Here is a 25,961-nt window from a genome sequence, read left to right as displayed (position 1 = left end):
TGATCTCAGATCCAGGCAAATTTTTGACTCTTGGTATCTTAGGGGTGGCAGGGAATTTTCCTTCTTTCCTTTACAAACATAGTCCCTTTTACAACCAGCTGTATTTGAGGAGGTAATATATCTGGGTAACAATTCACTGAAGTTTAAGCCCCATTCAAGCAGTCACAAACCCTGGTTTGGTACTTGGTGTGATTCTGCACAGGAAACAGGATCAGGTTTTCTGATGTTCTAATTACAAGACTGTCCATTTCCATCCATCCATCTAAGAAATCTTTTATTTTGAAGGACTTTCAAACAGGATTATCTCTCATTGTGCTTGTGTGTGCTTGTGGGGACTATACAGGAAGTAATCTCTGAGAAATCTCCTTCATCTCATAGAACTCATTATGTCTGAAGGAAGCACAAAAAGTGAGTTCTTAAGCAAGATTTCCAATATACCTCTTATTGTCAAGGACAATTAAAATCTCTCTACTTCAGAAGTACATTTCATGTACATGTGAAGTACATGAAAATTTCATATGGAAGACCAACAAGCTAAACACACTATTTCATCCCTCTTGGGGACCATTCCTGGATAGGTGGATGGATAGATAGAGAAATGGATGGGTGGATTGATTGGTTCTACATACAATACTAAGTTCCAGAGATATGAAGTCAATAAGATGTGCCCCTTCTTTCAAGGAGTGTACAGGCTGGCATCTAGTGGATGAGAGAAATAAATGAACAACTACCTACAGAGTAGAAGAATCTGTGGGACAATTATGTGGCCCAACTCAGCCAGGGAGTTCAGGTCTTCTTCTTGAAACAGTGATGCTAAAAGTAAGATTTTCAAGAAAGGGAGACTGTACCTCTCCCTAGATGGGAAAATGGAAGAGCTAAGGGAACATCTTGTGTAAGTGTGGAGACATAAGACAATGGGAAGAATTTGGGGACTTCAGATGGTTTGATGAGCATGACCATAGAGTGATTGATGACTGCAGAGGCATGCAATACCCACATTTTGAGGGATTTTACATATCAATAAAGACCTTCAATTTTATTCTGAAATCTACTCAGAATTCAGAATTTCAGACAAAGCGATAGCATCATCAGCCTGACATTTTAAATCAAAAGAGAAAAAGAAAGGAGAATGGATTAGAATGAGGCCAGGCTACGTTCAGGGAAGCCTGGAATTTAGGCAAGAATGCAAGAAGGGCCTGAACGTAGGTGATGGCCATGGGAATGGAAGAGAGATGGATACAGAAAGGGAATAGAACCTGTAGGACTTGTAGCTGATTGATTTTGAGAGATGAACTAGAGGGAGGGGTCTAGGATGATTCTTAGGTTTCTGGATTGGGTTTCAAGAGAAGTAAAGTGTGGCACCATTCCTTATGAAAAGAATAGGACTGAGTGTGACTGGAGGCAAATATGATTTTCTTTGGTAACCAGTTCCTATGAAATACCCAATAGGCATTTTAATAGATGATTCTGCTGTTCAGTTGAGTGGTTTGGACCAGAGTCATATATTTAGGAATCATTTTGTGGAAGTGGTATGTGAAAATATATGTGGTGTCACTCAGGAAGAGGGGATGAAGTGAGAAAATAAGGTTAGAGGAGCGCTGGGGTACATGGAGATTTAAGAGGCAAATAGAAGACAGAGAATCTTCAAAGTTTACTGAGAAGAGACCAGAAAGGGGCCAGGAAGACCATGGTAACTTGGTGTTACAGAAGTTAATGGAAAAGCTTCAAAGAACACATGATCAAATTCAAGTAAGGTAAGAGCAAAAAAAAGTCAACTGCATTGAACATGCAGGTCATGGGAGCTCCATGCAGTGATGGAAGTAAAAGTTAGAAGGGAAAGGGTTAAGAGCTTTGGAGGATGAAGAAATTGAGACTTCTTTTTTAAGATGAAGAAGAGGGGAAAATGGAAGGTTGTGGGAAGATCATTATTATCTTTCCTAGTAGCTAACTCATTGTTCAACAATCTTTCCTATTAGGAAATTTTTTATGTCCAACTTATTACATCTTTAATTCTTTAAAAGATGAAAAGGTTAATGTTAATTTTTTTCTCATAAAATTAATTTACTAAGTATCATGCTTATTACACAGATTTGGTTTATTTATTTTTAAATTATAGTAACCATGGCAAAAAAAATGTGAAAATGATTTCAATTCACTGGTGTTTGGACTATTTACAAGTAACTGTAAACAGTTTAACCAAAAGAGATATCTGTTGCCATATGTTTGGATATCCCAAAGAAAAAATCCGATCCCAAGTGTCAATAGCATAGGAAGGCAGTTGGGCTGCCTCTGAATTGGAATTTTTTAATGTTCAGCTCTAAAGCTGTTCCAAGAAAGCATGCTTTCTAGAATATTAGAGACTTCTATTATATCATATAGACTTTCCATATTGATGCATGGTATATTTATCCATTTGTTTAAATTTTGTTATGTTCTTCAGTAAAATCTTAAAACTTTCTTTATGTAGGTCTTTTATCTTTCTTGTTAAATTTATTCTGAGTATTTTACAGTTTTCTTCTCATATTGATAAATGGAAATTTATTTACATTTACTTTTCTAACTTTTCTAGGAAAGAGAAAATGATGTCAGAATATTTATCTTGTACCACCTGAACATATCTTATGAGTGCTAATTATTTTTAGTAAAGTTTCTTGAGTTTTCTATTGTATTAATCATATTATTTTCAAATAAAGATAAGCTGACCTTAACAACAACATGCTTTTTCAAAACAAGGAAACAGGAATAATACAGTCCAAGGCAAACGTCATCTGAAATGCCTTCTTCAAATTTTAGACATTTTAGCAACATCTGCTATAACAGCAAAACAGTGAGAAACTAAAATCTCTTTCGAAGAGAAGACTCACAGGGAAATACAATCATTTAGGCAACATCTGGCCTGAATTACTTTATTAATTTTCTTTTATTTACTAGTCTTCACTTGAAAGCTGTGACACTTTTTTCCAAAGCCATAACTCTTTTCCCTCTGTGGTTCATTTTCCTCTTAGAAGAGACACAGAATGTTTCAAGGAAAGCTGCTTTATGTTCAGCTATACTTGCAACCCTTGTTTTGTTCCAGGGGCTTCCAGGACCAGCAGGAGAGGCAGGGAGTCAAGGCCGTGTGGGAAGCCAAGGAAATAAAGTAAGTCACATTCTTTTATACACACCAAAGCTGAGGTTTTCTCCTCAAGGGAAGTGTGTCTGGTTATATTAGCCAGAGCCCTTTCAACACAAAAGAGAACATATCTCATTGCTCCTATACCCTGGCTTGGTTCTTAGAGAGCCAGCAGCATTTAAGGACGTGGGTGTGGACCCAGATGAAGTCAGGGAATCCAGCTCAGCCTCATCTCACAAGGGGCTACACCCAATCTCAGCTGAGGATCTCAGGGAAGGGGGACCGTTCTAGGGCAGGCCTTCTTTTCTTTCCCCCACCTTCCACCCTTCCTTCTCTTCATTTATTCTTCCTTTATTTCTTTCCTCCATTAATACAAACTCTCGCTGAATACCTTTAAAGACCAAGACACTACACTGCCATTCAGCTGGACTAAAGTCAGTTCCAGGAGAGCAGAGATCTTTGTCTGTTTTGCTCACTGATGTATCCCTAGAGCTTCGAACAGTACCTGGCATGTCATAAGTGCTTAGAAAATATTTGTTTCATGAAAGAATTTCTGGGTTGTGTAATGATAAATAAGACAAGAATCTGTGACATAAAACACTAGTCAGGGATAGTGGACTGAAACAGAGGTTTAAACATAGTGTTAATAGAAGTATTTCTGGGCTGGGAAAAGAGGCATCATAAGGATGCAGATTTTGAGTAGACTTTGGAAGGTAAGAAGTATTTGGCAAGCAGAGGGGGCATGAGGAATTTAAGTTGAAGAAATAATGTGAAGGAAAACACAGGACTGGAAAAAAACCCATGAGCCGGTATTTGGGGGATGAAAAATGATCCTGTTTGGGGGACCATAAAGAACAAGAAAGTCTGTGGTGACTGACTTGACTAGGTAGCCAGCACAGTGTTATTTACAATTTGTGATTGGCGTGTACAAGCACAGCCAGACTTTGGAAGGTTTTAAATAGGCAACTCAATGTGGGAATATTTTGAAGGATGAGAGATTAGAAACTAGGAGGCAGGTTGGTGTCCTCTCACAGTCTCCAAGACAAGCAGTGATTGGATGACTTAACAGGGTGAGGACAGGAGGGACCCATGATGACTCTGTAGGGCTCTCCCAAGAGGGAACTGAGGCAGAGAGAAGAGGGCTGGATGGCTCTGGGCTTCCAGCATGAGCAGGAACCCCATCATAGAAGTGGGAAAGTCAGAGTGAGGAATAAGAGTGAGGAAAAATGCTTGGTTTGGGGAATAGAGGAGAGGGTCTAGGACTGGTTGGAGATGGAGGTTTCAGAATCATTTGGAGTTTAAAAGGACTCTTGGTGATGACCATTTGTAAGAAGGGTAAGTGGAGGATGGGAAAGAAGCAGAAAAGTACACTGGATGCTGAGAAGGAGAGTCCTAGAAAGGGAGGTCAGGAGTCTCAGCTGGCATCGAGCAGGTAAGAAAGAGAGGACTGGAGAAGCCACCACATCTGATGGCTAAATGAGCCAAAGAATAGATTCCAAAATGTAACAATTGACTGGCTGCGGAGGACTGAACAATGTGTTCATGAGGAGGAAATGGATGCTGGGCAGTAAACTACTCTTTGGAGAAACTAGGCTTTGGGGGTGAGATGGGACATTAACTGCTAGTACTGGCAAGGTCTAGAACAGATTGGAGCAGGCTATTTATTTGTTTTCAATGATAGAAGAGGCTGTAGTTTACTTTTATAAACAGAGAAAAGAAAAACAGAGAGAAAGGAGGAAGTTGAAGATGTGAGAAAGTGTAGATAATTAATGGAGAAATTTCTTGAGGGCATAAGAAGAGGGGCGAGCATTGGAATGGAGAACTGCTAAGAAGGGCGGACATGATGGAGCCAGCAGCCGAGTGTTACAAAGACAGCTGACTGCAGGATGAAATGCGATCCATGGATGACAAGGATAATCAGCTCGAAAAGGAAGGGATTACTAGAGCATGTGGTGTAGAAATAATGGTCTGGAAAGGAAAGTTTGGAGATACATTGCTGCCTTCTTGTCCTGGAGAGGGCTCGAGGGGAAGTGGTGTCACTGGTAAGAACACAGTTTATCTTACAGTGAGGATGTGTGTGAGCAGACATCATGGGTGTATAGTGAAGGTTTGCATGTGAAATGAAGGCACTCCATAGGGTGTGTTGGAAGGGACCAAGACAGGGATGGAGGGAGCCTAGAGGGGGATGTAGCTGAGCGTGTAGAAAGAAGTGTGGAAGGAGATAGACAGGAGCAGGGTAGTTGTGCCAAAGAATATCATTATTAATAAGAGGGACTTTTGAATGGGACAGGCAAGAATTTGGGGGGTAAGTGCCCTCAAAGCAAACCCAAACCCTTTGGGCAGCCCCAAGGTGGACCAAGTCTTCTAGACTCATAATTAACTGAGATGAGTCCCAGACACTTACTCCTGCCTTACTCCATTAAGCTCAAGTTCCCAGGGAGGCAAACGACCCAGCAATTAATACTGAGCTCAACATCTGGCTGTAACCAATAATAAAGTGTTTGACCCTGGACAAGCCTCATGGCTTCCCTTGTCTTCCTGCCTTAAAGCAGATGTTCTCAAATTTCAGTGTGCGTAAGAATCCACTGAGAAGCTTATTTATAAAGGCATATCCTTGGGCTCCACCACCAGAGACTGATACTGATGGGGTCCTGGAATTTCCTTTTTCCCGTGGACCCCAGGTAATTTGGAGGCAGGTGGCCCCCAGAGCACACTGTGGGGGACACCGCCCTGAAAGAAAGGCTTCAGGGCAGGTGATCTTCTGCCTCTCCATGGAACACTATCTCTTCCCACCGCCCGCCCCCCGGGGTCAGTCAGTGCTGGTGGACATTTGTTCATTTGGACTCCTCACATGTACTGTGTTGTCATTCTGTCCTTAACAATGAGTAAACCACTCCCACTCCTTCAGCATGGGCTGGGCACCCTTCCAACACTCTTTCTCCCAGAGAGAGCTTTGTGGAAAGGGCAGGGGGAATAACTAGACAGTGGAGAAACTTAGCCAAGCCTCCCTCAGTCAGATGGTCAAGGTTACCATCAATAGTGCCAGCCATGTTGATAGGATATAATCTTGATACAATGTGATAAAAAGGGCAATTCACCTCTGTGGTCTTTTCTCCCCAAACTCATAAAACACAGCATAATCATGAGCACAACATCAATCAAACTCCAACTGAGGGACATTCTACAAAATATCTGGTCAATGCTTTTCAAAACTGTCAAGGTCATCAGAAACCAGAAAACCAGATAAACTGTCCCCATCTAGAGGCCTACAGAGACATGGGGTCCTGGAACAGGAAAAGGAGATTAAGTGGTAAAAGCTAAGGAAATCTGAATAAAGTATGGGGTTTAGTTAATGAGTTAATATCCATGTATTTGCTGTGACAAATGTTCCTACTAATATAACTAATGTGATATTAACAATAGAGGCGGCTAAATGTGGAATGTATAGGAACTCTCTGTACTGTCTTCACAACATTTTGTACATTTAAAATCTAAACTTTAAAAGCTTTTTTTTTTTTAAGAAGAGGAGTTAACCTTCTTTTGTAAACCTATGTTAACTTTCCCACGTAGCTGGATTTCCTCACCGTAACACTGAGATTGATTTATAATCCACAGTAGGTGTTCTGTTAGTCAGAAGTCAGAAACTATTGCCAGGGATGTCGTGCTACCTTGGCTATCTTGATTAAAAGTAGATTAATAGGCCTCTTGTTTCTGCAGCAGCCAGAAGATTTGCATGGATCATCATGGAAAACTGTTTTGTTAATTTTTTAAGACAGTACAGAGCCTCCTCTTTGACTCATGGTAAGACATTTCCAAGGGTGCGGCTCATAGCACTGAGCTGCTAAGATGGCAGCTTGCACTAAACAATACATCAGACTTGCTGGGGCTTCATTTATCAATGGAGGAGACTTCACTCACCAACAACAGCAGTTCCTCTTGTATTGCTTACAGACACAGTCCTGGCCACAAACTCATTGTCACTGTGATACACATGGATGCAGTTGAAAATTCTTGTCTTAGTGCCATCATTTCTAATTTCCTTTACAAAAACAACCTAATAAGGACACATTTCATTGTTCTGTTTGACAGGGAGAACCTGGCGATGTGGGAGAAAAGGGAGCCGTTGGCCTTTGGGGTCCTCGAGGCTTGCCGGTTTGCATTTTATTCCTACTTTTGATCTGGCTCTTGGAATCCTTTTAGTTCAATAGATATCAGGTGTGGTTCTCTGAAGAGCGTGTTGAAGATAACATCCTAATCTAGCTGTAGAGCTTTCTAGTGATTGAGATTTCATTCTCATCTTGACCAGCTTTTCCAAGGTAGCAACTTTCCAGGTACCAAGCATCCTGGCTGGATGCTCTTGAAGCCAAATGATAAAATGGACAAAACTTGTGTTTAACAACCCCATAACCTTTCTTGCATTCTTTCCTCTCATCCAAACCCGTTCATGGGAAACTAAGCCCACATTTCCCCCAGTGCTCAGGGCTTCTCACTAAGACCTCTACAAGGATCCAACAGTAGCTAGTGCCCAGACATTTAGGAGATCTTACTTTTATCCAGAAAACTGAAAATGGTTTAGAGCTAAGGTATTAAAATACAAATGTTATCCAGGAGAGATAACACTTCTACCTTCTTTTATTAAGATTATTATACACCTGAAATTTTCTCATTTAATCCTCATAACATGATGAACAGGTACAATTATTATTCGTCTTTACAGATGAGACAAGTGAGATTAAGTGACAGTGCGTTTTCTGTGCCTGTTATTGAGAGTTTCCTTTAGTGCCACTATGTCAGTGGCCTGCCCCAGAGGGAGAATCCTGCTGCCTAATTTTTCCTAATCAAACCAAAAAACTGGCTGTCTAGTTCTCTTGTGAATAAGCCTGCCTCTGTCTGCAGTAGGGGATGTTTGTAAATAATTGCTTTGTTTACAGGGTGATGATGGTAACCCAGGTTATGGTAGTATTGGAAGTAAAGGAGCAAAGGTAAGACACATCGACTGAAAGCTGGTCATTTTCCATTTATTTTTTATTGCTCTTTATGGCCACATTTAAGAGAAAAAAGAAAGTAGTGAACAAGGTAAACTTGGACCTTCATAGATAGATTTTGATCATTTATTTGCTGATATCTTGTGGGGAATATGGTAGAAAAAAAGAAAACAACTTAAACCTAAGGGCTAGGCAACAAGTGAAACCTGAAATTAATTTTCTGTTCTTTGCAGAGATGCACAGCCAGGGCCTGACTGGTTCCAGCCTGAACATTACATCTAATCTAAAGCCTTAGGGAGGCATTCCAAAATTTGTCCTCTGACTATGTTTACTCTAATCATTAGTGAGAAGTTTTACAGGGTCTTTCCAAATGCATTGGGCCAAGCAGTAACTTCAAAATTAAACCTTGTAACTTTATATCAGAATTATAACTTTATATTGTCACTGAATATTTAAGTGTCTGGAAGTAAGATAAATTTATCAAAAGCAGTGATTGCTATATACCAACAATAACCACTTAGAAATCATAATAACATCCACAAAAACATAATATAGTTAAGAACATCCTTTCTACAAAAATGTTCAAGACCTATGACCAAAATTACTGAGATATAAAATTTCAATAAATGGAGACATACCAAGTTCTGTTGGAAAGTCTAAAACATTATAAAGGATCAATGTAATTCTAAATGAAATCTCAATGGGAATGATGCAAGAGGCTGTCTGGAAGAATAAACAAACCCCAAACAGCTAAAATTTCTTTAAAAAAAAACCTAATGAATGAAGGATTTCCAGTGAAATTTTCATTAGAATAGAGAATAATTGAAAACAACCTTAATATTTGTTAAAAATGGAACTATTAAGTAGCTTATAACATTGAAATATTAGCCACTCTTTAAAATGAATGTAAATGTTTATACATAATTGTATAGAACTTCTGTGACAATGTCAAGTAAAAATCAGAATGTAATAAGAAAAAACATTTATCCCAATTGTGCTAAAATGCATTTTAGAAATGCATTTAGAAAGATTAAAGAAAATATGACAAAATATTTATAGTAACTGTTCTGGGAAGTGAGATTTGGGTGATTTTTCTTCTTTCTATCCTTTTATATTTTAAATATATTTGAGGAGATCTTACTTTTAATGATCAGAAAATAAACTTTATCTTAAATAAAATACGTTTTTCATCAAATGAGGATTATCATACCTCTTCAACTATAGTCTGTGGCCAAAGAAGGTAAACAGAGGACCAGAAAACCAATGATCAAATTTAGACGGCAGGCTTCCCCAATTTCTTCCCCAAAATTGAAATCCATTTGAGAAGACTGTTTCAGAAACACTTGGCCAGATGGCCAGCTATCCTGTCGAATGTCTACATTTGAAGGAGAGCTGATGTGTAATTCCTCAGATGTGTGCATTTACCCATTTGTCTTAGGTTGTCATGATATTTTGGTGAGACCAGTAAATAGTTTAATTTAGAAATTGGAGTTAGTTTCTCAAATCGTGCCATACAGTTTCATTTTCAATTGTTCTGGCCCTTCCTTGGTTCAGAGGCACTTAAACTAAATAAGGCAGCAGGCAAAATTAAAGTCAATATAAGCCTACCCTGCTGATATGTGCATATATTAATTTTCTCCACTGTCGATTATAGGGGCAAGAAGGATTCCCTGGAGAAATTGGACCTAAGGTACCGTGTACTTCATACTAACTAGGGATCAATCAGAGATACTCCTGGGCTTATGAAATGTATTATAGGATAATAGAAGGATAGTTAATTATAAATGAATAAAAAGAAAACTTTATGGGGAAAGGGGAGAAGGAGGAAGCAGACTTTTAAAAATAATATTTCATTTCTAGTTTTTAATTCATAAGTAAAGGAAGAAATCATCCTTATTTTTCTCCTCACGTGTACTCCTTCCCCTCTACCATATATATTTTCCTCTTTGCTCAAAGGGAAGTAAAATGTAAGGAAAACCAAAATTACCTGATCTCACCTGCCTCAATTCTCCCAACGTGTTTATAAGGCACCTTCAGATAATAAGTTAGCGATGCTGTCCTCTACCTTAAGGCTTTCACTTCTGCTGGAAAGATTCTGAGCTCAGTAAATGCTAGGTCCTGTGATTGGATCAGGGGACAAAATGAAAAGCACAGTTCATATCTCCAAGGAGGCAGTGTTCTGGCTGGAGAGACAGAGAAATAAAATAGTGAGGCTCCAGTGTACTGTGTTGAGAATTTAAAAATGAGGGGTTATTGGGGGGAAGGCACTTCAAAGAAGACTATTAAAAATAAAAATATATGTGAAAAATGTCTTCATGTTGGAATCAGTATAAAAATACAATGAGATATATCCCTTTGATTTTACTAACCATTTTATTTTATTTCTCTGAACTTATTTAGGGTGAGGTTGGGGACCCTGGTGGTCCAGGAGAAACTGGACCCAAGGGCACTAGAGGCAAGATGGTAAGTTTCTCAGGCTGCAAAGCCTTACAACCTCAGCTACTTTGGGAAGTCCTTTTTTGTTTATTTATTTATTTATTTATTTATTTTATTATTTTTGGCTGTGTTGGGTCTTCATTGCCGTGCACGGGCTTTCTCTAGTTGCGGTGAGCGGGCATTACTCTTCGTTGCAGTGCTCAGGCTTCTCATTGTGGTGGCTTCTCTTGTTGCAGAGCACGGGCTCTAGGCATGCAGGCTTCAGTAGATGTGGCACGTGGGCTCAGTAGTTGTGGCACACGGGCTCTAGAGCGCAGGCTCAGTAGTTTTAGCGCATGGACTTTGTTGCTCCGTGGCATGTGGGATCTTCCCGGACCAGGGCTTGAACCCGTGTGCCCTGCATTGGCAGGCAGACTCTTAACCACTGCGCCACCAGGGAAGTCCTTTTTCATGCTTTTACAGTCATTTGAGTTGTCATTTGGTCCCAAAGACTTGTAAAACGTGTGGTTTTTGTTAAGGCAAACTTGGGGAAGGGAAATGATATTTTACTCATCCTTCATTGCCAGCAATAAGGCTCGTAGTGACCAAGTTCACCTGATCTGGTTGACAAGGTACCATTCTTAACACTGGAAATAAGTTGTGTGTTGTTTCTTAAGGAATCCTTGTGGTCAAAACTGTTTTTGCACCACAAAATATGGCCAGTTTAATCCCATCCCCCCCGCAGATCTCGTGTAATATAATGCCCACTGGCATCTTGTCTCCCCTGTTAAGGTCTCGTTAAACTACTTTAATGAGGTGGTCCTCTCCCAATTTAGCTCAAGAAAGTATCTCTTGAGCTCTAGGAGAAAGTTTCCATTTATTATGTAAAATAATATACTGTAATGAATGCGTCCTTTTTATTCCCTGGAGGACCTAGACGTTGCCTAATGCTTTGGACCACTCAGAATAAACACCCATCTCCGGCACCCTCAGAAGCATCAGCATCCCGAGCTTGTCTTGGGTTCTCGTGTGCTAAGAATGGATTTTGCCTTTGCTGACTCTTTCTATATCATAAGCTGCAAAACTGAGATGGTGGCTTTATAAAAAACAAAATCTTATGACAATTATCTCCTGAGACCATCTTTATCTCTTTTCTTCAGAACAGCACTGATCAGGTAAACTGACCTTGATACCATGTCAATTGCTGGACAAGAAAAACACAAAGTCTGATAAAACTATTATTTGAGGTGATTTTTCAGTTTTGTCACCATAGTTAGTTTTACTCTGATCTGTTTTTTTCCTGGAAAGTATAACAAAAACTTTATGTGAAGAGATTATTTATGTGGGTTTTAGGGGTACAAAATAAAGAAATTTCTTTCCATCCATCCTGCTTTTCCCAAGAGGACTGTTTCCTGGATATAATTCTTTTCTTCATACATGTTTTTGGATAACTATCCTTTAACATTTTTGTTCTCAAAAAAAAGAAGAAGAAGAAGACCAATAAAAGAAAGATAATTTGAAAAGACTTTCAAATTAATCCAGATCTCTGGATCTTTTCCCTCTACTTGTTAATGAGGTAGTTTACCCTTGAACGTTGGAGGCATGCAAACATGGTCAGCAGTTTCTTGGGTTCCCTTGCTGCCCAATGGCACGTTAATCATTTTTAAAAAGCAATAAACTAATGGGGAATAAATATATCATCTTTTTCTCTTGGCCTTTGGTTACTTGAATTTTTTTCCCACATTGGACAATTCATCACTGTTTTTTTTTTAATATAAATTTACTTTTTATTTTTATTTATTTTTGGCTGCATTGGGTCTTTGTTGCTGCGTGCGGGCTTCCTCTAGTTGCGGCGAGTGGGAGCTACTCTTCATTGCGGTGTGCATGCTTCTCATTGCAGTGGCTTCTCTTGTTGCAGAGCACGGTCTCTAGGCATTCAGGCTCAGTAGTTTTGGCTCGTGGGCTCTAGAGCGCAGGCTCAGTAGTTGTGACACACAGGCTCTGTAGTTGTGGCTCGCGAGCTCTAGAGTGCAGGCTCAGTAGTTGTGGCACACAAGCTTAGTTGCTCCACAGCATGTGGGATCATCCTGGACCAGGGCTTGAACCCGTGCCCCCTGCATTGGCAGGTGGATTCTTAACCACTACGCCACCAGGGAAGCCCTTCATGACTGTTTCTTAACTTGCTTATTTCACCTGCCATGCTGCTTTCTCTACATCTCTGTATTTTTGAATTTGAAGTTTAGACACTGAAAACTTCCAGGTTTTCCCTTTGAAAGATCAGAAGTTCCCATTGGAAGGTTTTAGTGATAAAGCTTTGAGTGTCTCTTTAGTTCTCTTGGAATGATTACATTCCTAGTTTCAGTTTTCTAAATCTTCACCTTTTTCCTCCAACTGAAGGATGTTTTAAAAATTTTGCCATGATTTTGAACCTATCTTATTTTGGGTATAGAGGTTTGTTTGTATTTATTTATACTTTTTATCAACTTGACACACATGCACATACTTCAAGGCAGGGTTCCTCAGCCACAGCACTGCTGACATTTTGTGCTGGATAATTGCTGTGGGGCTGCTCCGTGCATTGCAGGATGTTTAGCAGCATCCCTGGCCTCTACCCACTAGAGTCAGCATCATCCACATTTACCCCACCATTATGACAGCCATCAATGTCTCCAGACATTACCAAATGTCCCCACAGGAGTCAGGGTTGAGGGACACAAAATCCCCCCCCCCCCCGCCCCAGTTAAGGACTACTTGTTTAGAGAGTCAACTGATTTCACAAGGTTTGTTAGGAAAACCTGGCAATCCCTCTGCCACTTAGCTCCGATTTCTCTGAAAGTTGTCTTTTTGCTCTACTTTCTGGGAGATTTCTTTGACTTTATCTTACAATGCTTCTCTCATAGTTTAATTTTCAAGCACTCATTTTTTTTTTGCTTTTTTATACTATCCTGCTCTTGTTTTATGGTTGAAACATCTCATCTCCCTGAGGATATAAATTAGTATTTTTGGAGTCTTCTTTGCCCAACATAGTCTGTTCCCTGCCGTGTGTTTTTTTCTGTCCTGCTCTCTAGTTCTCGTGTTTCCAGGGAATGGGCTAACTCTGTATTGAAGAGTTGAGGACAAAAATTCCGATTGGAAACCCCGAGGAGATGGGTGGGGCTCGTCAACTACAAGTGTCACAGAGTGATCTGAGCTGTTACTTAGCAAACGTCTAATATCAGCATCTTTGGGTCTTTCTTCTCAAATCTAGTCAGATTCCCCTGAGAAGATTCTTTCAACCTCCTGCCTGAGGGTGAAGTTCTGGCTGCCAGCTTTCTGGGAACCCCAGCTTTCTAGGGGTCTCACATCTATTCCACATCTTCATTTGATCACCCTATTTTCTGGATGGTACCACTGGCCCTCAGCTCTGCCTGGGGTTTCCTAGTGCAGACACCTCGGTTTTACCTCTGTCACTGAGGAGGAAGAAGAGACATTCACCCAACGGTAGAGAATGGGGAGGAGGCTTGGGGATTCCTAAAATGATCTTCAACCAATCTGCCTTATTAAGCCTCTCCCTCTCTCCTTTACCTCCACTTCTGGAGGTACCTTCTGAGAGTGTGTTATAAAACACACAGATTCTTGGCTTTCCCTGCTGCTGGCCTAGGCTTCAGCTTTTTCAGCTCTAAGTCATTTAACACTGGTACTTCTGCTTTCCAGCCTCCGAAGTTTGATGGCTGCTGTCTCCTTTCTCATTCTCCCCATGCTTGTCATATTTTTGCCTTTTAATAAAATCTGCTTACTATTATTTTAGTAGACACTGGAGGGAGCAAAAGTAAATGCCAGTGTTCAATCTGCTTTTTTTTTGCCCTGGAGGTTAAATACATTTAACCCTGGAGGTTAAATAAAATATGATCAGTAAGGTTGTTGTTTTGTTTTGTATTTTTACTCAACCCAGCATGCTGTAAATATCATTGGAAGATCCAAAGGACATCAATAATTATTTTTTGTTCCATAGGCAATGCTTTTACAAATTAAGTTGGTTTTAGACAACTTTGTTTTTTTTTGTTTTTTTTTTTTTTTGCGGTACGCGGGCCTCTCACTGCTGTGGCCTCTCCCGCTGTGGAGCACAGGCTCCGGACGCGCAGGCCCAGCCGCCATGGCTCACGGGCCCAGCCGCTCCACGGCATGCGGGATCTTCCCGGACTGGGGCACGAACCCACGTCCCCTGCATCAGCAGGCGGGCTCCCAACCACTGCGCCACCAGGGAAGCCCCAAATTTGTTTTTTATTCTTATAAAAAACATGACATTGTGAATGAGCAAAGGAATTTTTCCTAATTCTTAAACTAAATTCTAGCTTTCTTTATGATAAATTATACTGTTGAATGCACATGAATAAATAGTCAACAAATGTTCTTTTTATTTACTGCTGTTATTCCCCATTTTACTACAAATATTTCCAGCCAACGGCTAAATATATTTTTGTTGTAGTTACTTCAAAGGTTTTTATACTTAAATTTTTATTTTTCTGGGGTTTTGTTCATGTGTTTGTTTTTCAGTTTAGTCACCTACTAAATTTAGATAAGTTGAGATAAAAATTTATTTAGATAAAAATTTCTCCCTTGACCCAGCAATTCTAGTTCTAACAATGTTCCCTAAGGAAATAATCAGAATTGCGCATATGACTTTATAGTGGCATGCTTATTACAACAACAGCAAACTTAAATGCCAACCATAATGGACTGATTAAATAAATTATGGTATATCCATGTAATCGAATACTATGGCAGCCATGAAAGGTGATTTTTGTGAAAGAATATTTAGTAACATGAAAATGTCCCAAGGTATATATTTAGTTTAAAAGGCAACAGGAAAAAGTATAAAAATATATTAAAATATGCATAGATTAATAAAAAAAGGATAAACAAATAAAAGACCAGAGGAAAAGACACCAAAATGTCAACAAGGATTATTTGGGGGAGAAGAGGTTGCTGAGGATTTTTTCCTTCTGTGTGCCTTTTGGAAATCTCTCAATTTTCTAAAATGAAAGTGTATTGCTTTTGAAATGTAAAACACCCACACCCACAAACACACAAACATGTATGTATAATTCTAAAGTAAATAAATTCTGCTTTGAGGTGTCTGCTGGGCTTCCAGGAGAGCCGGGATCCCCTGGGGAGCTGGGACCTCCTGGACGCAAGGTAAATTGAAAACCCATAAATCACATCAGCTCCTTTTCCAAATAAAAAGTCAGTGCCTGAAGTCTTCATTATCCAAATGTGTGTGCTTTCAGTCTTTGCAGTTTGGCAACGATTTTCACTATTTTTCCACCTTTAATGTGCTCAGAGAGAGGAGGGAATAAAATGCCGATTAAATATCAGTTGCCATTTCTTGGGTGGTGGGGGGAATTGAAGGAGGAAATGAAAAGAGATTTCTCGTTTCATCTAGAATGAGATTTCTCAATGATCAGTGAATTTTATTTATCTGGCCAATCCTTACCCTTTTCTCACAGTCAGTAAGTTATCAGTGAATGAAAGAAAGTGAGAGGAAATTAATAAATAAGTTACTAATGCTGCATTCACATGGAACTTATTTTCTTTGGGAGTTTGGGAGGGGCGCCATCGCATTTTTCCCTGTCTCTGTGTGAGAGCAGCCAGACTCTTCCTGTTCCAAAGATGAGACTGAACACATGAAATTCAAACCAATTCCACTTTGTTCTTTCTATCCCCAACCAAGAGGTATATCTATTCATTTTGGGAAGACAATAGGGATTACCTTTCCAGAAGTTCAGTTTGAGTCTGGTCCTTTTGTCATCCAACCAGTGGCGGGAATAGATTTAGGTTCTGCTCAGCGGCTGCCCAGTGGCCAAGGCCAAGCATTGGGGAACTCTATACCTCTGCCTTAAGGAGGGGCAGGCACAGGGGATGGTTCAGGCTTATTTAGTTCTAGTCTGAGGACCTGCTCCAGAGTCTCCCTGCCAGTGTCTCACTGTCAGCTCCATCCTTAGCTTCTGGACAACCTTTATCACCCAGAGATGCAGCTAGGGGAAAGTGGCCATTGGACGCTCGCTGCTTACAGTTTCTTCCCCTTAGAATGTTATTGTTAATTAGGTGATGAGTATCCTACATGAATTCTTTTCTCCCTTGAACTTAGAATAAAAACGTTAAGAAGTGATTTTTTTCTTAGAGTAATGTTGATGCACATTCTGGTTCCTGATGTGTGTGTCCAAAGCCCTGAAACCACACTCTTTTTGTTTCTCTAGGGTGTGAAAGGGGCCAAAGGATTGCCTTCCTTCTCCGTACGTACCTGCTAACTCCAAAGGAGCCTGAGCGCCCTGTGACATTTATTTCTCAACTCTAGGACCTTGAAGTCTGTTGGTTAATTCCTTCTGTTTTATTTTTGAGCAGACATGTGAGCTCATCCAGCATGTGCAGGACCACAGTCGTAAGTACCCCACTTAGAATGATCACCCGGGGTGTCAGCATTCATAGAGGAAAAGCAGCAAATTCTGCACTCAAAATTGAGACAATTTACCAGCCAATTTCTTAAAATTAGAGATGTCACTGTGTATATTTTGAGGCAGCATACACTGGTGACTATTGACTCCCTCTCTGGCGGCCAGCATGTCTATTGAAATGCTTCCAAGCACTAAGTCAGGCTATATCTGGTGCTTTTAATCAGGGGAAAATGGAGACACAAGATCAGAACTCCCCTGATGGTGAAATCAATCAGTGGGGAGTCACATTAAAGTTTTTAAAATGATTAACCCCTGACAATAACTAAGTGTTGAATTCAGCTGGTGTAAAAGAGCCAGCCATGCCAAAGGGGTGTCCTAGTGGGTGGGAGCCCTGACTTCTGTTTATCATTTGTTACTCCTTCCCTGAGAAGGTGTGCTTGACTACCTTGAGTTAGACTTATTTGCTTTTAAAATTACTCATTCTGCCTGTATTTTCTTTACTCTCAAAATTTTAAAAGCAAAAAGGCGTTTTGATTTGGCAAAGGCTCTTTTGAATTTGCTTTGAGACCCTTATAGCAGCATCTTCTATCAAAATACGTGTTAGCAGCATCAAAAGACACGGACAAGGTGAGGAGAGAGTCGGCTATTTAATGTTCACCTACAAATGCGTAACAACTTCCCAGATAAACACTAGGACTCAAAAGAATGTCACAGTTCCCTCCAGGCTTTTTGGAAATATCTCAATTTTCTAAAATGAAAGTGTATTTGAAGGGAGAAGATAGACAAATTAGAGCCCATTTCTGTAGAGAGCATCAGTCTCAAAGACACAGACTTTTCAAAGCTTTGAATGCAGTGCTGATCTTACTCTGCCTTTTTGTAGCAGAACGGAGCCATCCGTATGTGGGAATCAAAATCTATGCATTGGGTCATGAAGACTGGTTGCTCTGGGGCTGGATTAGCAGAGTGGGCTTCTGACATGGGAGCCGTGTGAACTACGATGACTCAAGGATAAATCCAAGTATGATGAAGCCTGATCTTTTAAAATTTGAGGTGTTCAATACAAAATCATAAATCCAAAAGTAGGTACAAAACTACTTCAAAAGTGTCCTTTAGGACAAGAAAGGAAATCACAACCACTGACATCTATTATAAAATCACATGATCATGTGAACACGTGGCTAAGGCCCTTCTCAAGGCCTTGCAAGGGGCCCCGTGGGTGAGAGGTCAAGAGCAGTGCTGTCCAGAACTCTCTGCAATGATGGAAGTATCCACTGCACTATTAAATATGTAGCCACTAGCCACATGGGACTTTGAGCCTTGATAGATAGTTAGTGTAACTGAGAAGCTGAATTTATTTCCTTTTTTTTAATTTTTTTTTTTTGGATGCATCGTGTCTTCGTTGCAGGATGCAGGATCTCTTGTTGCTGTGCACGGGCTTCTCTCTAGTTGTAGCTCACAGGCTCCAGAGCATGTGGGCTCTGTAGTTGCAGCACACAGGCTCTCTAGTTGTGGCTCACAGGCTCAGTAGTTGCGGTGCGCAAGCTTAGTTGCTCCGCAGCACGTGGGATCTTAGTTCCCCAAACAGTGATCGAACTGGTGTCCCCTGCATTTCAGGACAGATTCTTAACCACTGGACCACCAGGGAAGTCCCTCATTTAATTTTAATTGATTCAAATGTAAATAGTCACATGAGGCTAGTGGCTTTCATATTGGACAGTACGGTCCTAAAGTTTAAGCTTCATTTACTTATGACTAAATCCATCTCTGATGTTTTTATATATATATATATATATATGTATATATACACACACATTACATATATGTACACATATATGTATACATATATGTAATTGATAGCTATAGATATCTACATGGGGAAAATCTAGAGTAAAGAGTGGTTAGGACCTTTTAACTTTCTAAATTCACTGCACCTCTCTGCAACATAATGTTCCCTCCCAGGCAGAAATCCTTTCCCTCTGACAGCTGGCTATACGCCGCTGATTTATGGCCCTCCTATTTCTCCCATCCCGTTCCCTATGGAAGGACCTGTGCTTTTACCAACATGTTGGATCCGTCTGCATTTCTCCAAACCCTATTTGTTGCCTTGGTTTTTGAGTCATCTACAAAAAGCTCACAAGGCGGAGCCTTGGCTGCCTTGATTTCTTACACAATACAGAACACTGTTACCCTACCAAATAATAACCCAACCTCCTTTGTTCTTCTTCCCCAGCTGGCAGACATGGTGAGTAATCTTTATTTATAGCATATTATAATCAAGCTCCAAAATGTGGTACATCTGGAAAGATGAGTTAGAACAATGTGTTGCCTGCCAAATGATAAAAATTTTATCTGGACTTCCTTGCTGCCTCATACTGGTAGCACACCTCTGCCTCCAATAAATCACTTGAGTTTAAGCTGTATCTCATAGCTCTTTGCCAACGAAGTGGTTTGATTTTTTTAATTACTTATATTTTAATGACTAACATTACCATTTACCTTACCAAGAGATTTTTTTGTAATTTCAAAAACATTTCTCCCTCCCTCCATTTTCTCTCTCCATTTGTTATCCTGTCTCTGTAGTCTTGTGGTTAGGGATTAAGATGCAAAGGGCAGAAGTGTGTGGAACAAAGGTAGGGATGATCAGATAGCAAATAAGCTGCATGTGCAGCTCACATAGTGCTAAAATCTGTGGAGCACTTGGCTGATGTTAATTACCAAGTTGGCTTAATATCTTTCTGGGCCATCTTTCAGGAATATTACAAAAGCTTATTACATGATGTTTCTGTATAAACCCATCATCACCCTCTTATACTTTTATACCCTTATACCTTTTGTATAAATCCATCAATCCATGCCTTCTGATTGCTTGTTCACTCATTCAACAAATGTGTTTTGGAAGCCTGTTATGTTCCAGTCTCTGTCCCAGACACTGGGGACAGAGGGCTGAATAAGATGGACATAATTCCTGTCTTCAGAAGCTTCCATCTTAATGGAGGGATCCAGGTAGTAAGTAAACAAAGGAAAGAATTACAGAATATTTTAGTTGCTGTGAAAGAGATAAATAATGGAAGGTCCTGTCACAAAATGACACTAGGGGAGGGGAGAAATGCCTTTGAATGGAGGGCTCCTCTTTGAGACAATGACATTGAAGTTTGGCTGAAGAATAAAAAGAAGCCAGCTTTGCAAGATCCAGGCAGGGAATCCTGCAAGTGCAAAGGCCATGATACAAAACAGACCCAGGTGTTTTCTAGCTGCTGACGGAAGCCCAGTGTGACTGAGACACGGTGAGGAGGGGTCATGGCATGTGCAAAAATGGAGAAGGAAGTGGGACCAGATTGCACTGAGTTTTGTAGGTTATAATCAGGAGGCCAGATTTTATTCAGATTGGAATGGAAGGGTATTAAAGAGCTTATTAAAAGTATTGAAGGTATAAACGTGAACTGATGAACAATTTTTTAAAGCTTATTTGGGCCATTGTGGGAGAGTGGATTGTAGGGAGGAGAAGCACAAAAGCCAGAGGGCTAGTGTTGGGGGGAGGGGGCCACATGGAGCTATTCCAGGCAAATATGGCGGCGGCCTGGATGGGCCGCCACTGCTGGGTGGTAGTCACGTGGCGGGTGTTGTGTTTGCCTTCCTCATTACTCATTGTCACCTGCTCCGGGCAGTAAGTTGGGTCTCCATGGGGGGGTCCACGTCTGAGGGGGGGCCTCCTCGGTGCCTCCACAGTCCAGCCCAGCCTTCCTCAAGATCCTCGGGGTCCTGGCAACAAGCTGAGTTAGCCCGTAGGTGTTTTTTTCCAGAAAACAGTGTTTATATCTTTTTTTTCCCCTTACCTCTAAATTACAGCTGAAGCTGCATTGTTGTTATCACTGCTGTTGTTCCCATATGAAATAGCAGCCCAGACAAAGAGTTAGCAGACCACTGTCATGTTTGGTCATAATTTTACCCATTTTTTATTGTAAAATTGACGTGACCTTGATTTTTTTAATATCTGCTCAGCCCACTAAATTAGACTCAGAGGCTAATAAATCCTGTCCTGTCTCCACTGAGATACACAGTTTGATTGGGTTTGAACATTTATTCTTACTGGTCCTTTTGCCTGTGAAGGTCACAGAGTCTAGGACCAGAGGAGATGATAATCTAGCACTAAGGTGATGAAGCCCAGCTGAGAGGGGGACCCCTCCTGGGCCAGCCTGGCCAACCTAGCCAGTCCCGGTGGGTCTGAGTCCTGAGCTCACCTGGAAAGAGCTGAGTTGCTGGCCTCTGAATGAGAGGAGACAGCCCCCTCCAAGGGGAGCACATCAGCCAGATTTCCTCTTACCAGCATGTATCTCAACACCAGGCATCTCACCTATCCAGAAAATTCTGTTTTTCCTGTACCTGTTGCAAAGAACTGTCCTTTGTTTGGTTCTTTTTCACTCAACATTTATGAGATCCCAGCTATATGGCAGGGACTAAGAATCTGGCATTCAAGAGAGAGATCATCCCTGTCTCCACACTTCATAAAGTAGTGGGAGAGGCAAGCATTAATCAGATAATTAGACATATATAAATCTCCGACTGTGATAAGTGCAGGATACTGGGATTAGAATGAGTGAATTGGGATCAATGAATAAATCTTAACACTTACATTCGTGTTTAACCATCCTAATTCAGAGTTTCTCTAAGTAATAAGGCATATTTATTGGTTAAACTTGCATTTCTAACTGTTAAATAAAAATTTATCAGTTGAAGGTTTCCTCATTCTTTTAAGTAATATAGCTGTTCTTTTTCACAATGAGTAAGTCTGTAATAATAAAAGTAATGGTGAAAATTAGTTGAGCACCTGCTGTGTACCAGGCACTGTGGTCCTAAGTGCTTTCTTTACCTGTGTTGATTCACTTAATCCCCAGCACAGGCCTAGGCAGTGGGTGCGGTTAGGACTGTCATTTTACAGATGAGCAAACTGAGGCACAGAGAGGATAAATCCCAATCTGTCTGAAATTATCAACAGAGCTTTCACATCCATCCCTTTTTAACCCCTGTTAAATTTCCTTATTAAGTAAAGAATGTATGTTTTAGTTTGTTTAACAAAGTTTCAGGGACAAACATGATACCATCCATCCAATCTCTGTAGGTAAAAGGGCATGTCCATGAGCACTTTATTATTTAGGAGTTTTAGTAATGAACTTACAAATTTCATTAAAACTCAGATTGAATTATAGACTTTTCTTGTATTTTTTAAATTGAAGTATAGTTGATTTACAATGTTGTGTTAGTTTCTGGTGTACAGCAGAAATTAACACACACACACCCACATACTCTTTTTCAGATTCTTTTCCATTATGGTTTATTACAGGATATTGAATATAGTTCCCTGTGCTATACAGTAGGACCTTGTTTATCTATTCTATATATAATATGTATCTGCTAATCCCAAACTCCTAATATATCTCCACCCCTATCCCCTTTGGTAACCATAAGCTTGTTTTCTATGTCTATGAGTCTGTTTCTGTTTCATAAATGAGTTCATCTTTTGCTTTATTTAAAAGATCAAAGTCAGTTTTTATAATACCATTTTAATTATTAAAGATTTAAATATTTAAGTGTTTGTTTTACTATTTAAGTTATTTATATTTAATGATTGTGTTTCCATATTTTAATATTTAACATCTAAATTACTTTGCCTTCTATGTGCATATCTTTTTTTCATTTTTAAGCAAGTGTTCTTGTGGTAAGGCACATGTTCTGGCCTTTTAGGAGCCCCGCGGTGCCCTGTGCATCCCACGGAGCTGGTATTCGCGCTGGACCAGTCCCAGGGCGTCACGGAGCCAGAGTTCGCACGGATGAAGGAGATGATGACCTCGCTGTTGGGCGGTCTCCGGGTCCGGGAGAACCACTGCCCTGCGGGCGCGCGCGTGGCCGTGCTCGCCTACGACTCCCACACCAGGCTCCTCATCCGCTTCTCCGACGCCTACGGGAAGGACAGACTCCTCAGAGAGATCAAGGCCCTTCCTTACGAGCAGTCCACGTCCAGCAGGGACATTGGCAAGGCCATGAGGTTTGTCTCCAGGAATGTCTTCAAGCGGATGCTTCCAGGGGCTCACGCCAGAAGAATCGCCACGTTCTTCAGTGGCGGCCCATCTGCAGATGCCCAGACCATCACGACGGCTGGCCTGGAGTTCAGCGCCCTGGACATCATCCTGGTGGTGATCGCCTTTGGCCAGGTGCCCGCCATCGAGCGCTCGCTTGTGGTAAGAAAGGCAAGCTGCCTCATAACTCTTCTCTCTCTTTTTTGCCTGTATTCAGGGGCATTTACAAGAAAGCATGGAGCTGTACTAAGTGTTTATTACTATGTACCAGGAACATGCCAAGCCCTTGATAGGCATCATCCTGTTTAGTTCCCACAAGCAGTGTGTATGAGATGGGAATCATTGTTATTCCCATTGTACGGGTAAGAACACTGAGTCTGGAGGGGTGGACCCTATGCCCAGGTTCACATAGCTGACAAGTGGCAATGTCAGGGCTTGAATCCAGGCCTCTATTCTAATGCTTCTCCAAGGGACTCTCTGAGTTGGCTCCAGATCTAAAGATACTAAATCTGGGTAGCCAGTAAATATTCGTGGATGTCACTGATGTGGTCATGGAATGGAAACCAACGGACTGATTTTATAACTTCACCAATCATGTAAATATCCATACTTTATAAAGGAAAAGCCATTCCAGTTATAGCTTCTTAGGTTGAAGATTAAAATCTTACTGTGGGGACATCCTGGGTGGCACAGTGGTTAAGAATCCAACTGCCAACACAGGGGACATGGGTTCAAGCCCTGCTCCCGGAAGATCCCACATGCCACGGAGCAACTAAGCACGTGCGCCACAACTACTGAAGCCTGCGCTCTAGAGCCCGTGCTCCACAACAAAGACAAGCCACAGCAACGAGAAGCCCATGCACCGCAGCAAAGAGTAGCCCCTGCTCGCTGCAACTAGAGAAAGACCACACACAGCAACAAAGACCCAACGCAACCAATAATTAATTAATTAATTAATTTAAAAAAATCTTACGTGTAGCATTTCTAAATAAACCACCTAGGATCACGGCAACCTTTAAAACACTCTATCAATAGAGCCTCAGTGGCAGGGGTTCCTTACAAAACACCTGCTGGACCTGGCAGAGTGTTCTTCTCGTCATCTGTGACCACCCAACATGCTGCTTTGTTCTCCATTCATGGGGAAGCCATGAGGAGAGACCCCATGCATCTGCAAAGGGTATTGGAAAATGCAACCTGAACCAGAAGGACAAGCGTTTAAAAATTAATTCATGTAGAGAAAGGAAAGTGAGAAGTGACCGAGTCACTGCCTTCAGGTGTGTGCAGGATTATTACTGGAGAAAACTAGCCAGCCAACTCCAAGTTAGCAAAATCTCTTATTAGAGAAACTGGGAATCATAGCGTGGAAACTCCAGTTTAGATTTGAGTAAGAGCTTTCTGAAGGCAAGATTGACTTAACGTTGCCATGGGCCAGATGGCTAAATGTAGGTGGTCAAGACACCACCTTTCTCTGAAGGCCTTTTGTAGGGGTGGTCACTCACCTGGCAAAGGTGACTTCTGTCTTTCCTGGAGAACTAGGATTAAGTGGCTTTTTTGAGACCCTCTCCAGCTTCCTAATTTTCTGTGAAAGTGCTAAACTAAGCAGACCAGAATTGAAATATAGTACTCCTCTGTAGAATGCAGAAAGTGGTGCTTGTTTCCTAGCATTGGTGTGAAGAAGAAATGATGTAACTCCATGCACCAGTGCCTAGGACATAGCAAACACTCAAGAATGGTAGCTCTTGCTTTAATTATTATTGTTATCAGTTTCTTGATGGTGAACTAAAATCTGTTTAACTGTATTAAAGTCTGGGTTGTAAAGAAGCTGAAACTGCTATTAGCATCATTGAAACTAACTCAGAATTATGCAAATGAGCAGCCTGACCTATGAGGCTCAGAAAAGAAAATGCACATAAATTAGAAGACTGGGGCCCGCCTATGCTAATGAAGCTGCTTTGAGAGGCAGAGGCTCAAAGATTCTGTAAGTGGATTTGGTTACACACAGAGTCCTCCTAATTCCCTCTGTTTATTGGGAACAACCATTGTTCCTTGGCTTTATTTAGTCACAAAATAGGAGACAGCTTAATATCCTGACACAAATGATTGATGGTACTTGCGATACAAATTTAAACAGATGCAATTCCACCTACCCTCTCAAAGGTATATGCATAGCGTATAACTTTAGAAAATATATTTTGTAGAGTTTTTCTTTTAAACTTTAGAGTGTTAACAGTCCCACTTAGAGATTCTACCCACATCACCTAGAGACTCCTTGTTCCTTTCTTGAAGGAATTGATCTCAAAAGAGCACCAATGAAGGTTCAGATTCTTGACAATGACCCTCACAGATTGGAGCAGTATTGGCCCCAATATCCCTTGGGTAGAAAAAGAGTTAAAGTTGCAGACAGAAGTCAGACTTGGTCCCAAGGTTCATTCATCCAACAGATGTTGAGTGAGCAGCTCATATATACCAGGTGCCATCCTAGGCTCTGAGGACAAAAGAGTAAGTAGAAAACCAAAAGACCTCACCTATTAGAGGATGGAGCTATGCAGGGTTGTCTAGAAGGGCTCAAAACAAATTGATGAGAACCCAATACCTGACATTGCAGAAGAGAGATGATGTTACTACTTCTCCATTTCCCTTCTGTTTCTTTCTTCTATCCATCTCTTTGCTTGCTCTTAAACTGTCATTTATTAGTACTTTAAGAACAGAGCTCAAAGTTTTAATGACACAATAAATTTTTATTTGGAGGCCATATCACAAAGCCCCTTGTTCGTTTCATAACCATTGTGACTTTTCTATATCTTGATTCATCTGAGAGTTCAGTAGAATCCAACTGAAATTTGGAACCTGTGTAGACACATGTGGCAGGTCTCAGAAGCAGCTGCTCTGAAAACATGGGCTCATTTCCCTATGTTTCTGAGCAAACGTGTTGTGTGATCACCATCTT

The 25,961-nt window shown here is 40.8% G+C and overlaps 1 protein-coding gene across 3 annotated transcripts in view; it reads left to right on the top strand.

Annotated features, from left to right (window-relative positions):
* The window catches only part of COL6A6 (collagen type VI alpha 6 chain), a 163,848-nt gene that overhangs the window by 112,769 nt on the left and 25,118 nt on the right, over positions 1 to 25,961 (top strand). For 2 of the 3 annotated variants that reach the window (XM_029214231.1, XM_029214230.1), the window contains 10 exons: positions 3,077 to 3,139; positions 7,202 to 7,264; positions 8,044 to 8,094; positions 9,752 to 9,787; positions 10,498 to 10,560; positions 15,625 to 15,687; positions 16,749 to 16,784; positions 16,894 to 16,930; positions 19,174 to 19,185; positions 22,683 to 23,176. In XM_029214231.1, the coding sequence (XP_029070064.1) occupies positions 3,077 to 3,139; positions 7,202 to 7,264; positions 8,044 to 8,094; positions 9,752 to 9,787; positions 10,498 to 10,560; positions 15,625 to 15,687; positions 16,749 to 16,784; positions 16,894 to 16,930; positions 19,174 to 19,185; positions 22,683 to 23,176 (918 nt within the window). Of the gene's footprint in view, positions 1 to 3,076; positions 3,140 to 7,201; positions 7,265 to 8,043; positions 8,095 to 9,751; positions 9,788 to 10,497; positions 10,561 to 15,624; positions 15,688 to 16,748; positions 16,785 to 16,893; positions 16,931 to 17,461; positions 17,523 to 19,173; positions 19,186 to 22,682; positions 23,177 to 25,961 lie in introns of those variants that run through there. The other variant, XM_029214232.1, reaches the window with a different exon arrangement.

Source organism: Monodon monoceros, unplaced genomic scaffold, assembly GCF_005190385.1.
Source record: "Monodon monoceros isolate NGI ecotype Baffin Bay Population unplaced genomic scaffold, NGI_Narwhal_1 Super_Scaffold_11, whole genome shotgun sequence".
NCBI lineage: Eukaryota > Metazoa > Chordata > Mammalia > Artiodactyla > Monodontidae > Monodon > Monodon monoceros.
Note: the sequence above shows the minus strand (reverse complement) of the source record. Positions and strands in the feature narration are given on the sequence as shown.